This window comes from Neomonachus schauinslandi, chromosome 14 (genome assembly GCF_002201575.2).
Source record: "Neomonachus schauinslandi chromosome 14, ASM220157v2, whole genome shotgun sequence".
In the NCBI taxonomy this organism is placed as follows: Eukaryota; Metazoa; Chordata; class Mammalia; order Carnivora; family Phocidae; genus Neomonachus; species Neomonachus schauinslandi.
This window is the reverse complement of record NC_058416.1, coordinates 69,284,405-69,303,006: the sequence shown is the minus strand read 5'-3', so window position 1 is coordinate 69,303,006 and position 18,602 is coordinate 69,284,405. Positions and strand designations below refer to the sequence as shown.

At 46.4% G+C, this 18,602-nt stretch overlaps 1 protein-coding gene across 2 annotated transcripts in view; it reads left to right on the top strand.

The window, feature by feature from the left end:
* Nucleotides 1-228: 228 nt before the first annotated feature.
* Nucleotides 229-18,602, top strand: part of OSBP2 (oxysterol binding protein 2) — a 167,713-nt gene continuing 149,339 nt past the window's right edge. For both annotated transcript variants that reach the window (XM_021703400.2, XM_021703401.2), the window contains exon 1: nt 229-902. In XM_021703400.2, the coding sequence (XP_021559075.1) occupies nt 229-902 (674 nt within the window). The remainder of the gene's footprint in view (nt 903-18,602) is intronic.

Below are 18,602 nucleotides of genomic sequence, written 5' to 3'. Positions count from 1 at the left end.
CGCTGGCGACACACGGGAGGGACAGAGGTCCAGCTCCGGCCCGCTGCGCGCGGGAAGGACAACAGTCGGCTGGCGCAGGCGGCTCGGGGCGCACCGGGCCGCGAGGGGACCTGCGCGCGCCCCCGCCCCGCGCCGCGCGCTCGTGACGGCGCCCCCGGCCCCGCCCCCGGCCTCCGCCTCCCGCTTCCCCCTCCCCGCGACTCGGCCGCGCTCCGGTCGGCGGGCTCTATGGGGAAAGCGGCCGCTCTGTGCCGAGGCGGCGGCTGTGGCGGCCGCACCCGCGGACTCTCGTCGCTGTTCACGGTTGTCCCCTGCCTGTCCTGCCACACGGCGGCGCCGAGCATGAGCGCTTCCACGCCTGGCCCCGGGCCGGAGCCCAAGCCCCAGCCCAAGCCCCAGCCTCAGCCCCAGCAAGTGCCGAAGCCCGAGCGGCAGCCGGTGTCGGAACAGGTGTCGGAGCCAGTTTCTGAGCCGGTGCCAAGACTGGAGCCTGAGACGTCCGAGCCAAGGCCAGAGTCCAAACAGGGAACGGAACTGCTGCTGGGTTTGGGGCGCGGGTCAGGGCCCCGGCCAGAGTTGGGCTCCAGTGTAGGGGCTGGGCCCTGCCCCAAGGCCTCATCAGAGCAGCTGCCGGCCCTGGGGCCAGTCGTGGGGAGCGCGCCCTGGACCAAACCCGAGCCGGGGTCGCTGCCGGCGTCAAAGCCCCCGCCCCTGCTGCGACCCGGACAGGTGAGGGCGTCTCTTGGGGTTCCAATGTCAGGGACTGGCGCGACCTCCGCTGCGCCCAAGGTCTTACTGCCTCTGGACAGCTTCAAGGGCTGGCTGCTCAAATGGACCAACTACCTGAAAGGCTACCAGCGCCGTTGGTTCGTGCTCAGCAATGGTCTGCTGTCTTACTACAGGTATGGACGTGCCACACTGGGGCATCTGAGGTTGGAGGGTGGTGATGTTGCAGTGATGGTGACAGAGGGTGTGTGGGGTTGGAGGACACTGCCACTAGCTTAGGGATGTTTGGGAACATGGACTCTAGCGGGAGAAATAATCTCTCTGACTAACCTCCAAGGGCTGGGGGCCCTGACCTCTGACAGGGGAGCCCCCAGTGGACAAGACCCCTGACCAGCTTGGGTTTCAGGAGTGAGTGGGGAGGTGGAGTGAGAGAGTGATCTGGGGCCTCAGGGCCCCTCTGGTCTTGGGGGTAGTGGAGCCTTGGGGCAGCCAACCAGTGTCAGTTCCCCAGTCTTTGATTCTGGTTCAGGAGCTAAGATCATCGTGTTAGGGATTGAGGGGAACAATCACCTTGTTCAGTCCTTGGAACCCACTGGCAGCAGTCCAGATGTATCAGATACAGCACCTGCGTTTTAGGGGTCCATCTTAGCATTCTGTGGAGAACCAGAAGCATCCCACTGTCACCTTCCTTATTGCAGAAGCAGCATGGGATTCAAAATTGAAGTCCAGTGGTGAGATAGCTAGTACTGTCTGCCAGATGAAAGGGAGAAAGATACCAGAGGCTTCTCTCTTTTCTAACTGGCTCGTGCCTTAGTATGTTTCCTGGGGATGGTTGGTTTCAACTTTGAGATCTCAGGTCACCCTACGCCATTTGTTCTCAAACATGAGCCGGTATCAGAATTCCCTGAAGGACTTTTGAAACATAAAGTACTTGCCTCTCTGCCGAGTTTCTGATGCGGTGGGTCTAGGAGGACCTGAGCTTTGACATTTCTCACAAGTTCCCAGATGCTGCTGCTCCGGACCACGGTCTGAGAAGCACTGCTCCATTGTCTTTGCAGACAGGAGGGCCCTGCCTTGCTGTTTGGTGAAACTCAGGTCACCTCGGTCACTTCACTTGGCCAGGCAGTATCCCTTCAGGTCGCTCACTATAGGGTTTGTAGGATCCTTCCTCGCCTTTTTGGAACACAGCTTCTGGAGGATGGTTGAGTCTATGATGCCCCTGACAATTGGGGAGCTCCACTGAACTTAAATGATGGTTCCCACTCCCAAATGGGGACCACTGTCATTAATTCCTGGCAGGGGAGAAAACTGACAAGTATTTCTCATGTGCCTTTCTCATGTGGTATCTTGGTGCCCCTCAGCCCACTCAGCTGCACCCTCTAGATCACACAGAACATAGATAGCGTTCTTATAGTTAGGCAACCAAACAAGAAATGATTCTTTTCTAAAGGGTGTTTTTATCCCACTTACCATTCTCTGTCAGGTGTGTAAACATTTCACCAAGACATGCAGTGGTAGGGATCATCTGTGATTTGCTATAAATGTGTCACTGTCGGCTGTGGACCACACACTCTTTTTTATGTTACATTCACTTCATCCTCACAACCACACTGTGAGGTGGGCTCCAGGATTGTCAAGGGGTTCTGAGGTTTGACAGGAGGATGTAGCTTGTCGGAAGTCTGGCCCCATCGGCAATGGGGAGAGATTCTGACCTGGGCCTGTTGTATCCACAGTCTGTGCCTGTCCCAGATCTGTGTCCTAATGCCCACTTTCTCGAGTTCACATTGTTATCTGTATTTACCAGGTACGACTAACCTAGAGGGGTCAAGGTAATGTTTATGAGTATAGGGTCCCACAGTTCTAGCGGAAGTAAAACCTGATCTCATGCACTTTTCTTTTGTTTTATTCTAATAGAAAGAGCAAAGGTTTACCAATTTCTTTTCTCTAAAATAACTGTGTGTAGACAGTTGGCATTTCAAGGTTATCTCAAACGTGCAGATTCTCTGGGCAGCAAGAAAAATTCTTATTGCTTGCTGATAAGGTTGTGGGCACAGATACTGGTTTGGGGGGATGAAGGGGTTGGGAGCAAGTTTCTTGTGTGTGTGCTTGCACAATCCAGCTCGGTTGCTTTGTTTTTGGACATTTCTAGACTCCAAGGTGGGCAGAACTGTTGCTTGACTTGTCTGGGTGGAATGAATGATTCCCAACATTAGGACAGCCCTGTGCCATCATTTAGTCCTATGTGAGTCTTTCCATGAATATGTCCTCATTCCCATTTTAGAGGAAAGGAAACCGAGGCCAAACGAACAAACCTTCCGTGGCTCGCCCAGAGGCACCTCACTTGTGGGTGGCTCCCAGATGCCAGGGGAGATGGGTGAGTCTCCAAGTGCAGAAGAGGCCCCTCTGAAGTGGAGCCCAAACTGCCACTTCTTTCTTGTACCCCGTTGTGCCTTTTGGAGGACGCTTTGGTCTGCCCCTCCTTGTGCTTCTCAGTACTTCAGTTGTTTGACACTGCTCTCCTGTCCCTGCTTCTGGTCTGAATCCCGCCTTCTAGACCAGACAGGGCCATCCTGCCTGCTGGGGTCAAGGACGGAGTGCCCTCCAGCCCTGTGGCTCATAGTTCTGACGGCAGCAGGGTGGGTTATGTGGGCTCTGTCTGTTCCCGGTGCTGTACATATGTGTTCTCTTCTTACCCTGTCTGGAACCCCAGCTCTCAGGGGTTCTTTTTTTTTTTTCTTAAGATTTTATTTATTTATTGGACACAGAGGGAGTGAGCACAAGCAGGGAGAGTGGCAGGCAGAGGGAGAGGGAGAAGTAGGCTCCCCACTGAGTAGGAAGCCTGACATGGGGCTCGATCCTAGAACCCTGGGATTATGACCTGAGCCGAAGGCAGATGCTTAACCAACTGAGCTACCCAGGTGCCCCTCTCAGTGGTTCTCCAAGTGTGTGTGGCCAGAAGAGTGGCAAAATTCAAGTGCTTGTGAGCTGAAGACAGAGAGAATTTTTATTCATGATCTCTCTCCCTTAGGGGCCAGGTAGAGCCAGGTTTAACCTGGTAGGGTGATGCGCCTGGTGGAGAAGAATCAGAGCCATTTCCCTTGCAAGCTTCCCTTTTGGAAAGACCACTCTAATTTTATTTTATTATTCTTTTTTTTAACTAAGTGAAGCCTGGTGTTCAGAGAAATATCTTCAGAGAAAATGTGGGCACATATTTCTTGTGCTCTCTCCCCTCTCCCATCCTCCAGCCTGCCCCACTCCGGGGTAACCACCATCCCAAATTTATGTCACTGTCCTCTTTCTTTCCTTTTTATTCAGTTTTATCGCATCTATATGTGATTTTAAAAGCCCCATAGTTTTCATTTCAACCATTTTTAACTTTATAAAAAAGGGTATTGTACAATATATGATTTGGGGGGACTTATTCTGATGGCTTTATAACAGTCCAGGACGTGAGTGTGTCACTTTTTATTTATGCATTCTCCTCTCGATGGCTGACCATGACAGTTCTTGTACACATGCAGGAGATTCTCTTGGGTGAAATTGCTGGGTTGTAGGAATGTGAAGGTTCACCTTACATAATGCCAAACTGTTTTCCAAAGCAGTTGTACCAATGTATACTCCCACCGGCAGTTAATAGATTTTATGGATCTATATCCTTTGCAACACTTGCTATTGTCTGCATTGATGGGTGTATTATGGTGTCTCGTAGTCTTGACCTGAATTTCTATCCCCATTATTTGTACCTTAATGGAAAATCAGTGGAGGTTTAGATTAGAATTTCTCTGTTATGTGTGGCTTTCTCAGGTACTTTCGCCCTGGATTTTGCTTGAGAAACTCATTTGATCACTTAAGTTTATTCTAAAGGAGAAGGTACCTAGTGCCAACAGCTGGGCTTGGTAACAGTCCTATTATCAGGATTAAAAAAATGCTCTTTGTAAATATTGTCACATATAGAAACCATTTCGGGGAAGTATTGGTAACTGTTGGCAGGTTTTTACTTCTTTCCAACAATGTGCTAGGAATCTAAATAAATACAGGAGATGAGATTCTTATTCTATTGCTGACATGCTTAGTCATATGTCTCTTTGGACACAAACAAAGAGAATGTGGTCTTTTGGTTATTAGTTCCCATTTAAAAAAATTTATCCCCAGTTCTTATCTCATAGAGAACATGTGATTACATGTTACATGAAGGAAAAATTCATAAGTGATGGGGAATTTTCAAAGGTATCGCTTCAGCAAGTTCTTAGGGCTAGAGTTTTCCACGCATGAGCTTTCTCCACATTAATGACAACATTGATTTGGTTAAGCAAAATTCTGTTTTGTTTATACCAGTTGCCTATTTGGTGACACTATAAATAATGTTTGTTTCCCAGCAAACGATTTCAAACAGAAGCATTTGTTTTAATTTATTTGTTGTTCAGACTGATCTACGGCAGGTAGGCATAGCTAGGCCAGTTAGCAAGGAAGTCTTCAAAGAAATTAGCCTGGGTCTGTAAGAAAGAAGACTTCGGTCAAGTAAGAGTAAATTTTGAAAGTCTTCTGGCTGAGGAAGACCACTGAACATGTGGTGAGCTGGGCCCATTGTGGGGTGGTACCAAATCAGGTAAGAGAAGTTGGCACACCAAGACCTCTTTGACTCTAGGATGGATCATGTACTCATTCTTCCGGTGAGACCATCTCTCAAAGGCAAATTCTCATGGAGACGGGCTGCCAGGAAATAGTAGTGTTCTCAACATCACTTTAGGTAATACTCAAAGGACGGGGATGGGAAAGACTCTCCAGTTGCAAAGTGTCCCTGAGGATGCAAGTCTGCAGGTTAAGCCACTGGGGTCTCCACCCTAGAAGATGGTGGCCTTATCATATTGGATTCAGCTTTACTTTAAAATATCATCCAGTGTTTCATACTATAAGACCATTAGGAGGCTGAAAAGGAATGCACAGGCTGATAACGTGTCCACATTTGCTTGAAGTGTATTTTCTTAACATTTAGCAGAAGGGTGTGGCAAAGAGGTTGTGAGTGGATTGGCAGCATATTTTGGAGGAACCCAGTACACACCAATGTTCTTAGCAAGGTCTAGTGACACCGATTGTAATTTTCCGCACCAATCCTGTTCCTTCTGCTAACTTTTCTCTTTCTATGAATAGCTGAAAACCTCTGAGCCATGCTTGCTGCCTCCTCCTTCTCTATTCTGACATCAGATGGAATTGCGAGCCCTGCCTGTCTTTCTCCTCTAGTCCCTCCTCTCCGTTCCTAGGGCCACATTGTGGTTCAGGTCTGCCTTCCACTGGCGTCCCAGCTTCCAGCCCCTGTGCTGGACAGTGCGTCCCCACTGTGGTGCTAGCTCCCCACCCAATGGCTCCAGACTTGCCTTGTCTTCTCCAGGCTTCTTCTTCAACAGTTGCGTCCCTTATGTTGTTCATACATCCCTCCCTGCATTGGTTTTCTCCTGTTTGAAATACCCACAGTGGCCCCTGCCTGATCCAAGGGCCATTGTCTTCCTTCTCCGGGAGCCACACACGCACAGGGTGCCCGTGTGGGCATCTCTGCAGACAGCTTTTGTACAAAAGGAACACCATGGCCAAGTTCAGCATCTTCTTTGTATTCCGCATGGAGCCTGGCAGGTGCTTTGCTGTTGATAGGTTCTCAGTAGCTTGGCTAATCTGAATGGAAGAGTGAGTGAATGAATGAGAATTGCCTGCAATTTTATGAGATTTCAGGGAGCCAAGTAGGTTAATGCCAAACTTGGGTTTTTCCTAATTTGTTTTCAGTTTCAAAAACTTGTTTGCTTGAATGAGATTGGGATGATAAGTGGGAGATTGCCGGCTGAAGCCTTTAGTGCCAGAAAAGCTATAGTTATGAAATGCAGATTATCTGGATATATTATGTTGACAGATTCGACTGTGTTGAAATAGGCTCTTCAGTGAAACAGTAGCCTCTTTCTGTGGTCCTACTTTCATATTTCCATAGGGTTGCAAGTGTTTGTGCTTATGGTCTGTATATACCTAGGATGACTTTTCACTTTGTAAAGTGTGGTGGTCGTTGGAGGAATGGGGAACGAAGGTAAAGCTTTAAAAGGGCTTTTCTCGATCGTATAGCTCCTTCAACTAGTTTCCTGTGCACCGGAAGGTTTGCTTTTGCAGGCCCTCCATGTGCAAGACCCTGTGGGAAGCAGGCCATGGATCAGAGGTGATGCCTCCACCCTAAAACATTAGATCCAATCAAATAACAGGCCCTCACATCTGTGGGGCCTCACATCTCTGCAGATGTCAGAGCGATTTCCAGTTCACGGTTTCAGTGAGGAGTGCAGGCCAGGAGCATTGTTCCGATATATGGAGGAAGGAAGTGGGAGTTCACGGATGGCACCAGGGGGGCAGCTCATGGACTCCACGCACCTCTTTGTGGGGGAGACCTCTTGCTGGGGCCCTGTGTTGGGATCTCTAAGACTAACCCTCTAGGTTCCATAAGGAGCCAGGAGGACTCCTAGGACTCAGCATCTATCCGTGTTCACAGCTGTGCTTTATTACAGTGAAAGGGGGCAAATCACCATCAGCAAAAGGAAGAAGGGCATGGGGTGAAGTCTGGGGAAACCACGCGCGAGCTTCTGAGGGTCCTTTCCCAGTGGAGTCACACAGGACATGCTCAGTTCCTCCTCAATGAGTTGTGACAACACGTGTGAAATGTTACCAGCCAGGGAAGCTCATCAGAGACTTGGTGGCCATGGTTTTTACTGGGGGGCTGACCATGTGGGCACCGTCTGCCTGGCATATACCCACTGTCCAGACTGCCAGAATGAAAGCAAGTATTCAGCATAGACCAAGATTTTGTGTGAGTAGTTTAGGCACAGTGAGCCACCTTTAGCAGTTAGCGAGTGGGGGGAGCCCTCTCCAAACCCAGACTCCCAGATGCCAGCCCAGGGCAAATCTTTCAAAGGATAAGTGGCCTCAGCCCAGCTGTGTTAATTCTTTTCTACATAGCTCTGACCTCCTTCCTCCTTGCAGACTTCAGTGATGTCAGACACAGGGAAGGGCCAACACTCACTCCGGTTCAGGGAGAGTGAGTGCTTACATTTGGCTTTGAGTGGCAGAGTGGCTTCTTACTGCCTATCAGAGAAAACACATGCCAGTCTTGCAGGGTATGGGCATGGCCTGCTGCTCTGTGTGCTTGAGGGCCTTCTCTTTGGAGCCTCCAGCCACAGTGGTTGTCCCTTTATTGTTTCGTAGACACTTTTGTCATCTAGACCTTCCCTGAGACCCTTTGGTGACTTGATTTTGCACATGACTGCGGTGCACTTGCCACATGTTCTTCCTTCCTCTGCAAGTACTTTTGTGCCTTTGATGGAATGTCTGATGTGAGTTCTTCAGCTTGTGCCTTCTTTGGGGAGGGTCTGTTAATCCAAGATTGGGGCCTGATGAACAGTCTGGAACATTTGTGACAGTAAGCATTATACTGTAAGCTTTGGGTGTATCATTTATCGAGGGCCAACAATCTATAACGCAGTGTGGGAGATGGACATGCATACCATCCATCATAAAACCACTGCGTGGAGGAGGAAGGGGAGGAGGGATATCCATACCCATCCTGGCCATTCAGTAAAAGGCCAGCAGGTTCAGACACAGTGCCATGGGGGAGCTGGCAGGGAGCTGGGTATTCAAGCATGCCCCTCCCATGCCTCCTATAGTCTTCTGGGGTATAGTTGGCAAACTGTGTCAGGAAAGAAAGACAGGTCTGTGAAAAGGGTTTGGGGTTCCTTAACCCAGATCAATGTCTGCTTATCCTAGGAGGAGAGAAATACACTCCACTGTAAACTGACATACAGGGAGTAGGAGATGGTAAGAAACACCCTGAATAGAATTGAAATTGGCAGCTTTGATGTGTGGTGAATCACACACATACCAGGTGTCACCACACAAAGATGTGGCTTTAAGAGGCTCCTTTCATAATCAGACACATGAAGCAAACTGTCGATGAGTTTCAGGGTCATGCTGGGTACTCTATGTTTTTTTCTTTTACATGGGACTCTTTCCCGCGTCTGTTTCCATTTTTAAGAGTCCTGATCACTAAGCTCCACTCGTCTTGACACCTCATCACATGCTCAACCACACCTCCGCGCACTGAAGGCCGATTTAATAATCTTGACTCACACCATTTGATCTGCATTGCTGGGCCATTGCCTAAACCAAGAAGAGGGCTATTGGCATTGCTGAGCTTGCATAGGACACTGCCAGATTGTGTTGTCCTTTGAAGCTGCAGTAGGTACTGTCTTCCCAAAATACAGCGTGTGGCCTTCCTGGGCTCACCCCTCACTGCCCTGCCCAGCTGGGTGCCCCGTCCCCCTCTCCCTCTCTCTTGATACCTGGGCCTTGACCCATCTTCTGCCTAATTTGCCTTATTCCCCCTCTGCACACCACATGCCCTTCAGACTCCCCTTCAGATCTCTGCACCAGCCATCCTTTCAGCCAGGAGATCCCCTCTTCATTGCTACTGACGTCCTAGCTGACAGTCTTAATTCCAAGTCATCTCAGGAGAACCTGCCTGCGTTCCCCTGCAATGAGCTGAGCTGGCAGAGCTGTCCTTCCTCTGATGCCCTTTTGTGTGTTATGTATTTGGCCGTGCACCCCTATTAGCAGGATGTTGGTTTGTCTCCCTCCTTTAGGTTAACATCCGGCTCCTCCCCGCCAGAGCCTGGGGCTGTGTCTTCCCACTGAGGGGTCCCCTGGGGTGCTGGGCATAGTGCCTTCTACTTAGTAGATTCTCAAATTTCAGTGAAGTCCTTTTTTAAAATAGAAGACACTTTGTCATTTTAATCTTTTTACATGTTATAAAGACCCAACGTACAGCCTGAACTATTGCAGCAGCCCATGGGGAGGCACTGACTTGCCAGGAGAATCGAGTGGCCACAGAAGCTACACATTGCTCAGATTTTTAGCTCCTTTTCTGAGGCTTAGCATGAGCCAGGACATGTGACAGTATTGACAACTCATTGTACTCATTTGTATTTAAAACTCTTCAGTATGAAGAATTTTAAACATCTATAAGAGTAGACAATAGTGTAACAAACCCCTGTGCACCCATTACCCAGTTTCAACAATTACTAACTTTCTGGCCAATCTTATTTCGTCTCAGTCCCCCACCTGCCAATACCATTTCAAAGTGAATCCCAAATATCACATTTCAGCTGTGAATGTTTCAGTATGTATCTCTAGAGGATAAGGATTTTTAAGGACATATCCACAATACCATCGTGACACTAAAACAAATGAATAATTCCTTATTATTATCAAATATCTGGTGTTCATAGTTTCGATTGTCTCAAATGTCACAAAATGTTTTTTTGATTCATGTGTTTGTATCGGGACCCAAGTAAGGTTTACCCACAGAATTTCGCACAGTCTGGGTTTAGCTGATTGCATTCTCTTCGTGTAGGTTAACATGTCCTCCCAGTTCTTTAATTTGACAGATGGATCTAGAAACTTGATCAAGTGATGATGTGTTCTTCCATCAGGAGCTCATAATGTCTGGTGGCTTCTTGGTTTGTGATGTTAGTTGCTGGTGATAATCAGTCTTCGATTAGTGTAATTCTATCACTTCTTCCTTATTTATTAGCAGGAATACCTCCAGAAAGAGAAACCTCCCCTTCTCTACTACTCTGGTTACTCAGGGGTATGGTTCACACAGGAAAGGCAGAATAAATTCTTGATTCTTTCCTTTTAATCACAAGCTCTCAAAATCATGAGTTGGTTCTTATCTTCCAATGGTGACCAATCCTTTTTGTTTTCTCAAAAACATTATCATCTCATGGATACAAACATGTTTGCTGTGTTTCAGCCCACTGTTGTATTGCCCTTAATCGTGCTCATATTGTCCTGCCTTGTCTTTGCCCTTACAGGGGCCTCTTCAGTTGGCTCTAGAGTCTTTTGGATAGGACTCTGATGGTGTTAATAGTTTCCTGTGTCTAGCCTGAAAGCATGCTCCAGGCTCTTCTTATACTTGTCTTAACCCAACCCTGGAGTCAGTTAAGGTTCCAATTTCATTCTTTTGCTTGTAGACATTCAATTTTCCCAGCATCATTTGTTGAAGAGACTGTCCTTTCCCCATTGGGTGGTCTTGGCACCCTGGCACGATATATGCAGGCAAAAAAATCAAACCCATTTGAACAACATCTATACTGATTGGATAGGACACTGCCACTTTCAGGGTCCACCTGCAACTCTGTCATCTGGGACTGTGGGAAGTTAATCCAAGAGGACAGACCTCTAAATTCCCTTCCCACATCTCCAGGCTTCTGTAACTGGCTAGTAAGCCCTCCACTTGCAAAAAGAATGATTGTGAAAGCCTAAGAGAAGGTGGGTGGAAATAAAAGCAGACAGGTTGCTGACAAAGATTGCTGACATGTACCTTGCATTTTAGCACAAGAGACTCCTTCTTCATCTTCCATTCATCCCAAACACATACAACCACTGCTTATCTTCAGGACCAGCCTCATCTCTGCCTTTCTAGGATCATCTTCTGGTTTCTTCCTCTACTGTCACACCCCAGTGACAGTGGGCTCTGTGCACATCCTAATAGGGGAGGGGGTAGCTGAGAGTTAGAACTGGGTCCTCAGCTCACTTGTGCTCCTAGATCAGGCAGCCCCCAAATAAATCACCCCAAAATTCAGAGGTTTAAAGCAAGGGTGGTTTATTCTTGCTTGCATGTCTGCAGATGGCTGGAGCGGCTCTGCCTCCAGCAGCAGCACCTGGGATACTCCTCTGCCTTGAACAAGTAGGCTAGCAGTTTCTCCCTGTGATGGTAGAAGTATAGGAGGGCAAGCAGGAAAGGAAGCACCCCGGTTCGAGCCTGCACACCTTCACTCTGGTCCATATTCCATTGGCTGAATCAAGGTACATGGCCCCATCTGATATCAGTGGGGTGAGAGGGTATCCACTCCCCACTCTAGTGGGTGATCCTCCAAAATCCCATGACGAAGGGTGTGGACATGGAATTGTAATTCAGGGAGGACATTAGGAATTGGGAAAAATACTTCAGTGTATCCCAGCCTCTACCCTTCCTTCCAATGATCACACTCTTCATCTGTAAAATAAGGGGGCTGGACTGGGTGATCTGTGGGGTTCCTTTTAGCCCCAAATTCCTTGAGAATTTGATGAGGAAGCAATTGGAAGAAGTTGGGGGAGAGATGAGCTATCAAAGATGATCTCTGCCTGGTACTGGGCTTGGCACAGAAATGTCTGTTGACTTGGCGGCTTGGTGATCAGAGTCCAGGCAGCAGGGAGGCTGGTGGCTGACCTCGTAGAGAAAGAATGGGTGATGCTCTTGCTGAGCCACAGATGGGCGAGTGGTGTGTTCCTGTTCCCAGTTTGGGGAGACGCGCAAGCTGACTAAGTTGGGGGGGCATCATCTTTTGCTGCGTTGTTCACATGCTGTGACAAGAAAGACACCTTCCTTGAATTTTCCATTTTTAGAAAACGAAATTATTTTCCAGTTGTGGGCACAGAAGTGATTTTCTTCTTCTGAGTCCTGCAGTTCTCCTAAGTTTGCATTTATTTTCCCTGCCAGTTTACTCAGTCATTCCTTCTGGAGATGGGATTAGGGCATTCTTAACCCCCGAGCAGATGTCCGGAGTGCTTTGTCTCTCACTTGCATTTACCTGAGTACCTCACAGCCTGTGCAGCATTTGCAGCCTTCTAAATTTTTTTAAAAAGATTTTATTTATTTATTTATTTGAAAGAGAGAGAATGAGAGAGCACATGAGGAGGGCAGGGTCAGAGGGAGAAGCAGACTCCCCGCCGAGCAGGGAGCCTGACACGGGACTCAATCCCAGAACTCCAGGATCATGACCTGAGCCGAAGGCAGATGCTTAACCATCTGAGCCACCCTTTGCTCCCCTTTGCAGCCTTCTAGATAGTAATGGCTTCGGGCGGCAGGCCTCTTGCCTCCCTTCCCCTGTCAGCCCTGGTTTACACTTGGTGACAATATGTGCTTCGTGTGTATGTGCAGCTCTTTGAGGGTAGGACCAGTAGCTCATGTGTTGTCTATTTTCTCCTAGAACAAATCAGTTTTCAGTAACTATTAGCCAGATGCACACTGCTCAAGCAGGTCATTGGAGCCTGGGAAGCTGGGGAGCAAGATTTTCCAGGTCCCTGGGTAAGTTGCATGGTGTGGAAGAATCTCTGGTAGGAAAGGAACTTGCAGGTCATTCGATCCAACCATTGACTTGAAGTTCACTGTTTTCTTCCTATGACATCTTTGCCCCATTAGCATCAGCCTCTGAGCAGACCTCTCCGGTGACAGAGAGCAGACCTTTATCTCCCAAGACAAGCTGGTATTCCTTAGATAACTCTGACTGTTAGAAAGTTCTTCTTCTGTTGAGCTGAGATGGGTTTCCAGGCAAACTCTGTCTTCATTGGGATGTTTCTCTGTCCCACACTCCTGGACTTACCCCTTCCTCACAGCCATACTCTTCATCCTCAGAGAGGCTGGGTCAATGTCTCTTTGTGTTTTCTCTTCCTGCGTAACAAATCATCCTAAAATTTAGCGGCTTAAAACAATAATAAACATTATCTCATGGTTTCTGTGGGGCCAGAATGCATGAGTGGGTGGTTAGTTGGAGGTGATTTTGCCTTGGGATGCCTCATGAGGGCTGCACTTACCTGAAGGCTGGACTGGGGCTAGAGGTTCCACCTTGAAGGTGACTCACTTACGTGCCTGGCACAGTTGGTGCTGGCTGTTGGTAGGGGGCCTCAGTGCCTCTCTCCATGGGCCTCTCCAAAGGGCTGCTTGGGTGTCCTCACAACATGGCAGCTGGCTTTTTCCAGAGAGGGTGATCCAAGAGAGAGCAAGCAGAAACCACAGTGGTTACTTGGTTGTTTTTTATTTGTTTGTTTTTTTTTTTGTTTTGTCTTCTTTTTTTTTTTTTTTTTTTACTTTTTCAACTTTTTTGACTCTGTCATTTCCACAATATTCTGTTAGTTACACAATCAGCCCTGACAATGTGGAAGAAAGTCTCCAAACCTCTGTGGCCCACACTTTTATCATCTGTAAACAGCCCTAACTGGCTGTTTGAAACAACCCATGAGGAAGGACTTGGTAAACCCTTCCATAACTGAGAGGGATGTTTTGAATGTAAGGATTTTGCTAGTAGTAAAACTTAACTAGTGAAACCTCCTGTTTAACCTCACACTCCTGTGTAACACATACAGTCAATGAAAGCAGGGCTTGATTTGCCAGAGGATGAGGAAGACATATTTGAGGGCTCTTTTGGGTATAGCCAGGCTGTGGTCTATCCTTCTGGAGTTCAGGAACCTTTTCATAAGGAGACCCCTCTGTGCTGACAGGGCCCTTCCCTTGTTAGATCAAATGATGGGGGAGAGACAGAAGATCTTACACTCTTGTTGGATTCTTTGGGGGCCCAGGAGAGCCACCACCCCATGGCAGAAGCCTGGACTTCGTCTGTTTTCTTCACTGGTCTGAGCCTAGTGCCTGGCCTGTCACGTTGACTGAACAAAACAGTGAACGTGACAAGCAGGGGCGACAGTTGTTTTAAACACAGTCTCTGCTGGGGAAGTCTGTGACTGCCTGTGGTGTGAGGCCTTCAGCTTTGCAGGCTGCTGTCATGTTTTGATAGGAGTTCAGCTGCCATTTCTGCTTCACTTGAAACTTGGTGGGAGTCACTTTTACATAAGATCATTCCATCTAATATTAATATCAATGTGCATAAGACTGGAGGCCATGAAAGGAAGAAGTAGAATTCCTGAATAAATTACATGTCTCTCCATCAGATCTGTAAGCTTGTATTGTAATTTGTGCATTTAATTTTGTAATTGGCCTTGGTGTGTTAAAATTCCTATCCAAGTGTTTCCTTAATTGACTTCTAATTTGTGGCGTTTCAGTCTTTTGCTTGGCTTGCTAACTGGTTTTCTTTTTTAGAACCTCCTTTGCTTAGTGAAGTATTTTGGGGGGGTATGTTTTAGTGCTGCTGAAATTTTAAGCTAACGGATCACTTGTAAAAGGAAGAATCTAGGTTGTTGGAACATTCTGTAGATTGTGGCTGCAGATACAGAGATTGTGTGATGATTAAAAAAAAAAAAACACAGATCTGTTCAACTATACTGAATTGTTCTGTGCCCATGACTAGGTCTTGAAATAGATCCAGCCCTGTGCCCTGAGGACCTGTCATCTTTTATCTCCTCCTGAGATGCTCCGTGCACAGCCTCATTCCTGTGCCTGGCTCACTGGGACTCAAGAGATCCCCTTCACCATCAAAGTCGTTCAGCACAGGGGCGCCTGGCTGGCTTAGTTGCTAGAGCATGCGACTCCTGATCTCAGGGTCATGAGGTCAAGCTGCATGTTGGTTATAGCGTTTACTTTAAAATAAATAAATAAAATCTTTAGGAAAAAAAGTAGTTCATGGGGTGCCTGGGTGGCTCAGTCGGTTAAGCATCTGCCTTCAGCTCAGGTCATGATCCCAGGGTCCTGGGATCAAGCTCCCTGTCGGCTCTCTGCTCAGCGGGGAGCCTGCTTCTCCCTCTCCCTTTGCCCCTCCCCCTGGCTTGTGTGCTCTGTCTCTCTGTCTCATATGGATAATAAATAAAATCTTAAAAAAAAAAAAAAGTAGTTTAGTACTGCTGTTGGTCATGACTACACACAGGGAAGAACTTAAAATGCAATGGATTTCAAATGGATTTTATTTTTTATTATGGGAAATTTCAAACATATAAAAGTAGAGATGTTGGAGGGCGCCTGGGTGGCTCAGTAGTTAAGCGTCTGCCTTCAGATCAGGTCATGATCCCAGGGTCCTGGGATCGAGTCTTGCATCGGGCTCCCTGCTCAGCAAGAGGCCTGCTTCTCCCTCTCCCACTCCCCCTGCTTGTGTTCCCTCTCTCACTGTCTCTCTGTCAAGTAAATAAATAAAATCTTAAAAAAAAAAAAGTAGAGATGTTGGTATAATGAACCCTATGTCCCCATCACTCAGTGTGAGCAAGTCTTACCTTTGGGTCAGTCTATGGCCTCCCCACCCTCACTTAACCTGAAGCAAGTCCCAAACATCTTTACCCTAATTTTAATAATTAAGTTTAAAAAATAATTTTAATAATAACTAATATTGGGCGCCTGGGTGGCTCAGTTTTTTTAAGCAACCGCCTTCGGCTCAGGTCATGATCCTGGAGTCCCGGGATCGAGTCCCGCATCGGGCTCCCTGCTCAGCGAGGAGCCTGCTTCTCCCTCTGACCCTCCCCCCTCTCATGTACTCTCTCTCATTCTCGCTCTCTCAAATAAATAAATAAATCTTTAAAAAGAAATAATAACTAATATTTATAAATATTTCAGTATGTATCTCTGTAGAGATGAAGGTTTTTTAAAAAACATAATCAAAATGGCATTAACATGCCTAAAAGTTTAACAATGATTCTTTAATATTATTAAATATCCAGTCAATATTAAAATTTCCCCATTGATTTAAAATCGTTTTTACAGTTTCTAGAAATCAGGATCCAAATAAGGTCCATTTATTGCAATTGTTGATATTTCTCCCCAGATTTTTTTAAAGGTTTTATTTATTTATTTGCCACAGAGAGAGAAAGAGAGAGAGAGATCACAAGCAGGGAGAGTGGCAGGCAGAGCAGCAGGCAGAGGGAGAGGGAGAAGCAGACTCCCCGCTGAGCAGAGAGCCCAATGCAGGACTCGATCCCAGGACCCTGGGATCATGACCTGATCTGAAGGCAGACGCTTCACTGACTGAGCCACCCAGGAGTCCCCTCCCCAGATTTTTTAAATAAACTTTTTCTTTTGAAATAATTTCAAACTTAGAGGAAAATTTCAAGAATAGCACAAATAGCTCCTATGTACTCCTCCCTCAGATCCCCCAATTGTTACTAATCTCCATTTACCTTATCTTTCTCTATGTTATATTTATACATAATATTTCTTAAGATTTTAAGAGTAAGTTCCAGACATGATGCCTATTACCACTCACTACTTCAGTGTGTATTCCTTAAAACAAGGGCATTCTCCTATGTATGCACTGTAAACATTGATATAATGCTATCATCCAATCTATGGATCCCATCCAGATTTTGCCAGTTGTCTCAGTAATGTCCTTTAGAGGTACAAGAGCCAATCCAGGATCGTTGATTGCATTTGGTTGTCTTGTCACTTTAGTTTCAGTCTGTAGCAGTTCTTCCATTTTTTCTTGTATTTCAGGCCCTGGACATTTTTGATAAATACATGCCGATTACTTTGTAGAATGTGCCTCAATTTGGGATTGCCTAGTGTTCCCTTATGTTTAGATTCAGTTCTGGCGTTTGTGGCAGGAATACCACGGGATGCACTACTGTGTCCTTCACAGTGCATCATATCAGGAGGCACATGATGTTTTGTCCTGCTACTAGTGATGTGACTTTTATCATTTGGTTAAGATGGTGTTTGCCAGATTTCTCCACTGTAAAGTTAACTTATAATTATTAATTAATAAGTAATTGATCAGAACCAACTAATTAATAAGCAATTAATCAGAATTAATAAACAATTGGAAATGGAAGCAATTGATTATAATCAATAAACAATTGATTAGAATTAAGTCATAATTTAGTTACTTGGAATAATTAATTAGAATAGAGCTAGAATATAATTAACATAATCATTAATTAATGTGTAATTAATTAGAATTAAATTAGAATGTATTTTTATGCAGAGACACTTTGAAGCTAGGCAAAACACTGTTCTTTAACAAATCGCACTGGTTTTTAGTACCCTTTGGTTATTCTTGGCTGAATCAGATATGTTATTATTTTGATGGCTGCCAGTTGGCGGTTTTTCTTATAACACCATTCTTTGCACATTTATTAGAATGCATTGTACTATAAGAAGGAGCTTTTTATTTACTTATCTGCTCATCTACTCATATCAATATAACCTCATGGATTTTGGTCTCATCCAGTGGGTTATTATCAGTAACTCTCATTTATATTGATACTCAAATTTTCCCAGCTTTGGGAAGGAGGAGTCTTTTTAAACTGGCTCCTGTGTCTTTTTGACATTACCCATCACTCTGAACATTTCTTTACTTGTGGCACAACAAAATGTTCCTGGTTTATCTTGTACTGGAATGTGCATTTCTCTGATGAAATTGCTTTTGTTGGAAAATTTAGAAGCCAAATTCTGGATGCTGGGTGTGCTCATTGTCATTGGAACATCATTGCTTCTAGGCTCTCTCTGTGGATAGAGAGACTTTTTTTTTCTCACCTTCCCCTTCCCTATTTCCAACTTCAGACTCTGCCAATAAGAGCTCTGGCTCCCACTATCCTCAATATATTTACATATTTGCTCAGTTTCCTGTATGAAACTACTCTCTCAGCCATGCTGACCAAATCCTGTCTCTCCCTCCACACCCAGTCATACTTGCTGAATTTTCTTTAAAGATTTTATTTTTTTGTCAGAGAGAGAGAGAGAGAGTGCACAAGCTGGGGGAGTGGCAGGCAGAAGGAGAAGCAGGCTACCTGCTGAGCAAGGAGCCCAATGAGGGACCCAGTCCCAGGGCCCTGGGATCATGACCTGAGCCGAAGGTAGACGCTTAACCAACTGAGCCACCCAAGCATCCCAACTCGCTGAATTTTCTTGACTTTAGTGTTGCTGATCTTGCCGGTGATGCCAGTCAAACCTCTCTGCCTCAGGCCATGGCTGAGCACAGCCTGGGAAAGGGGAAGGAGCTCCCCAGTCTCTTTTGATTTATAGGTTCTTATTCTCTCTTTTTTTCCCTTTACAATTTATTGGCTGAAGAAACTAGGTCGGGGCACCAACAATCTGTCTCTGTCTGTCTCTCTGTCTCTCTGCCTCACACACACACACACACACACACACACACACACACACACACACACAC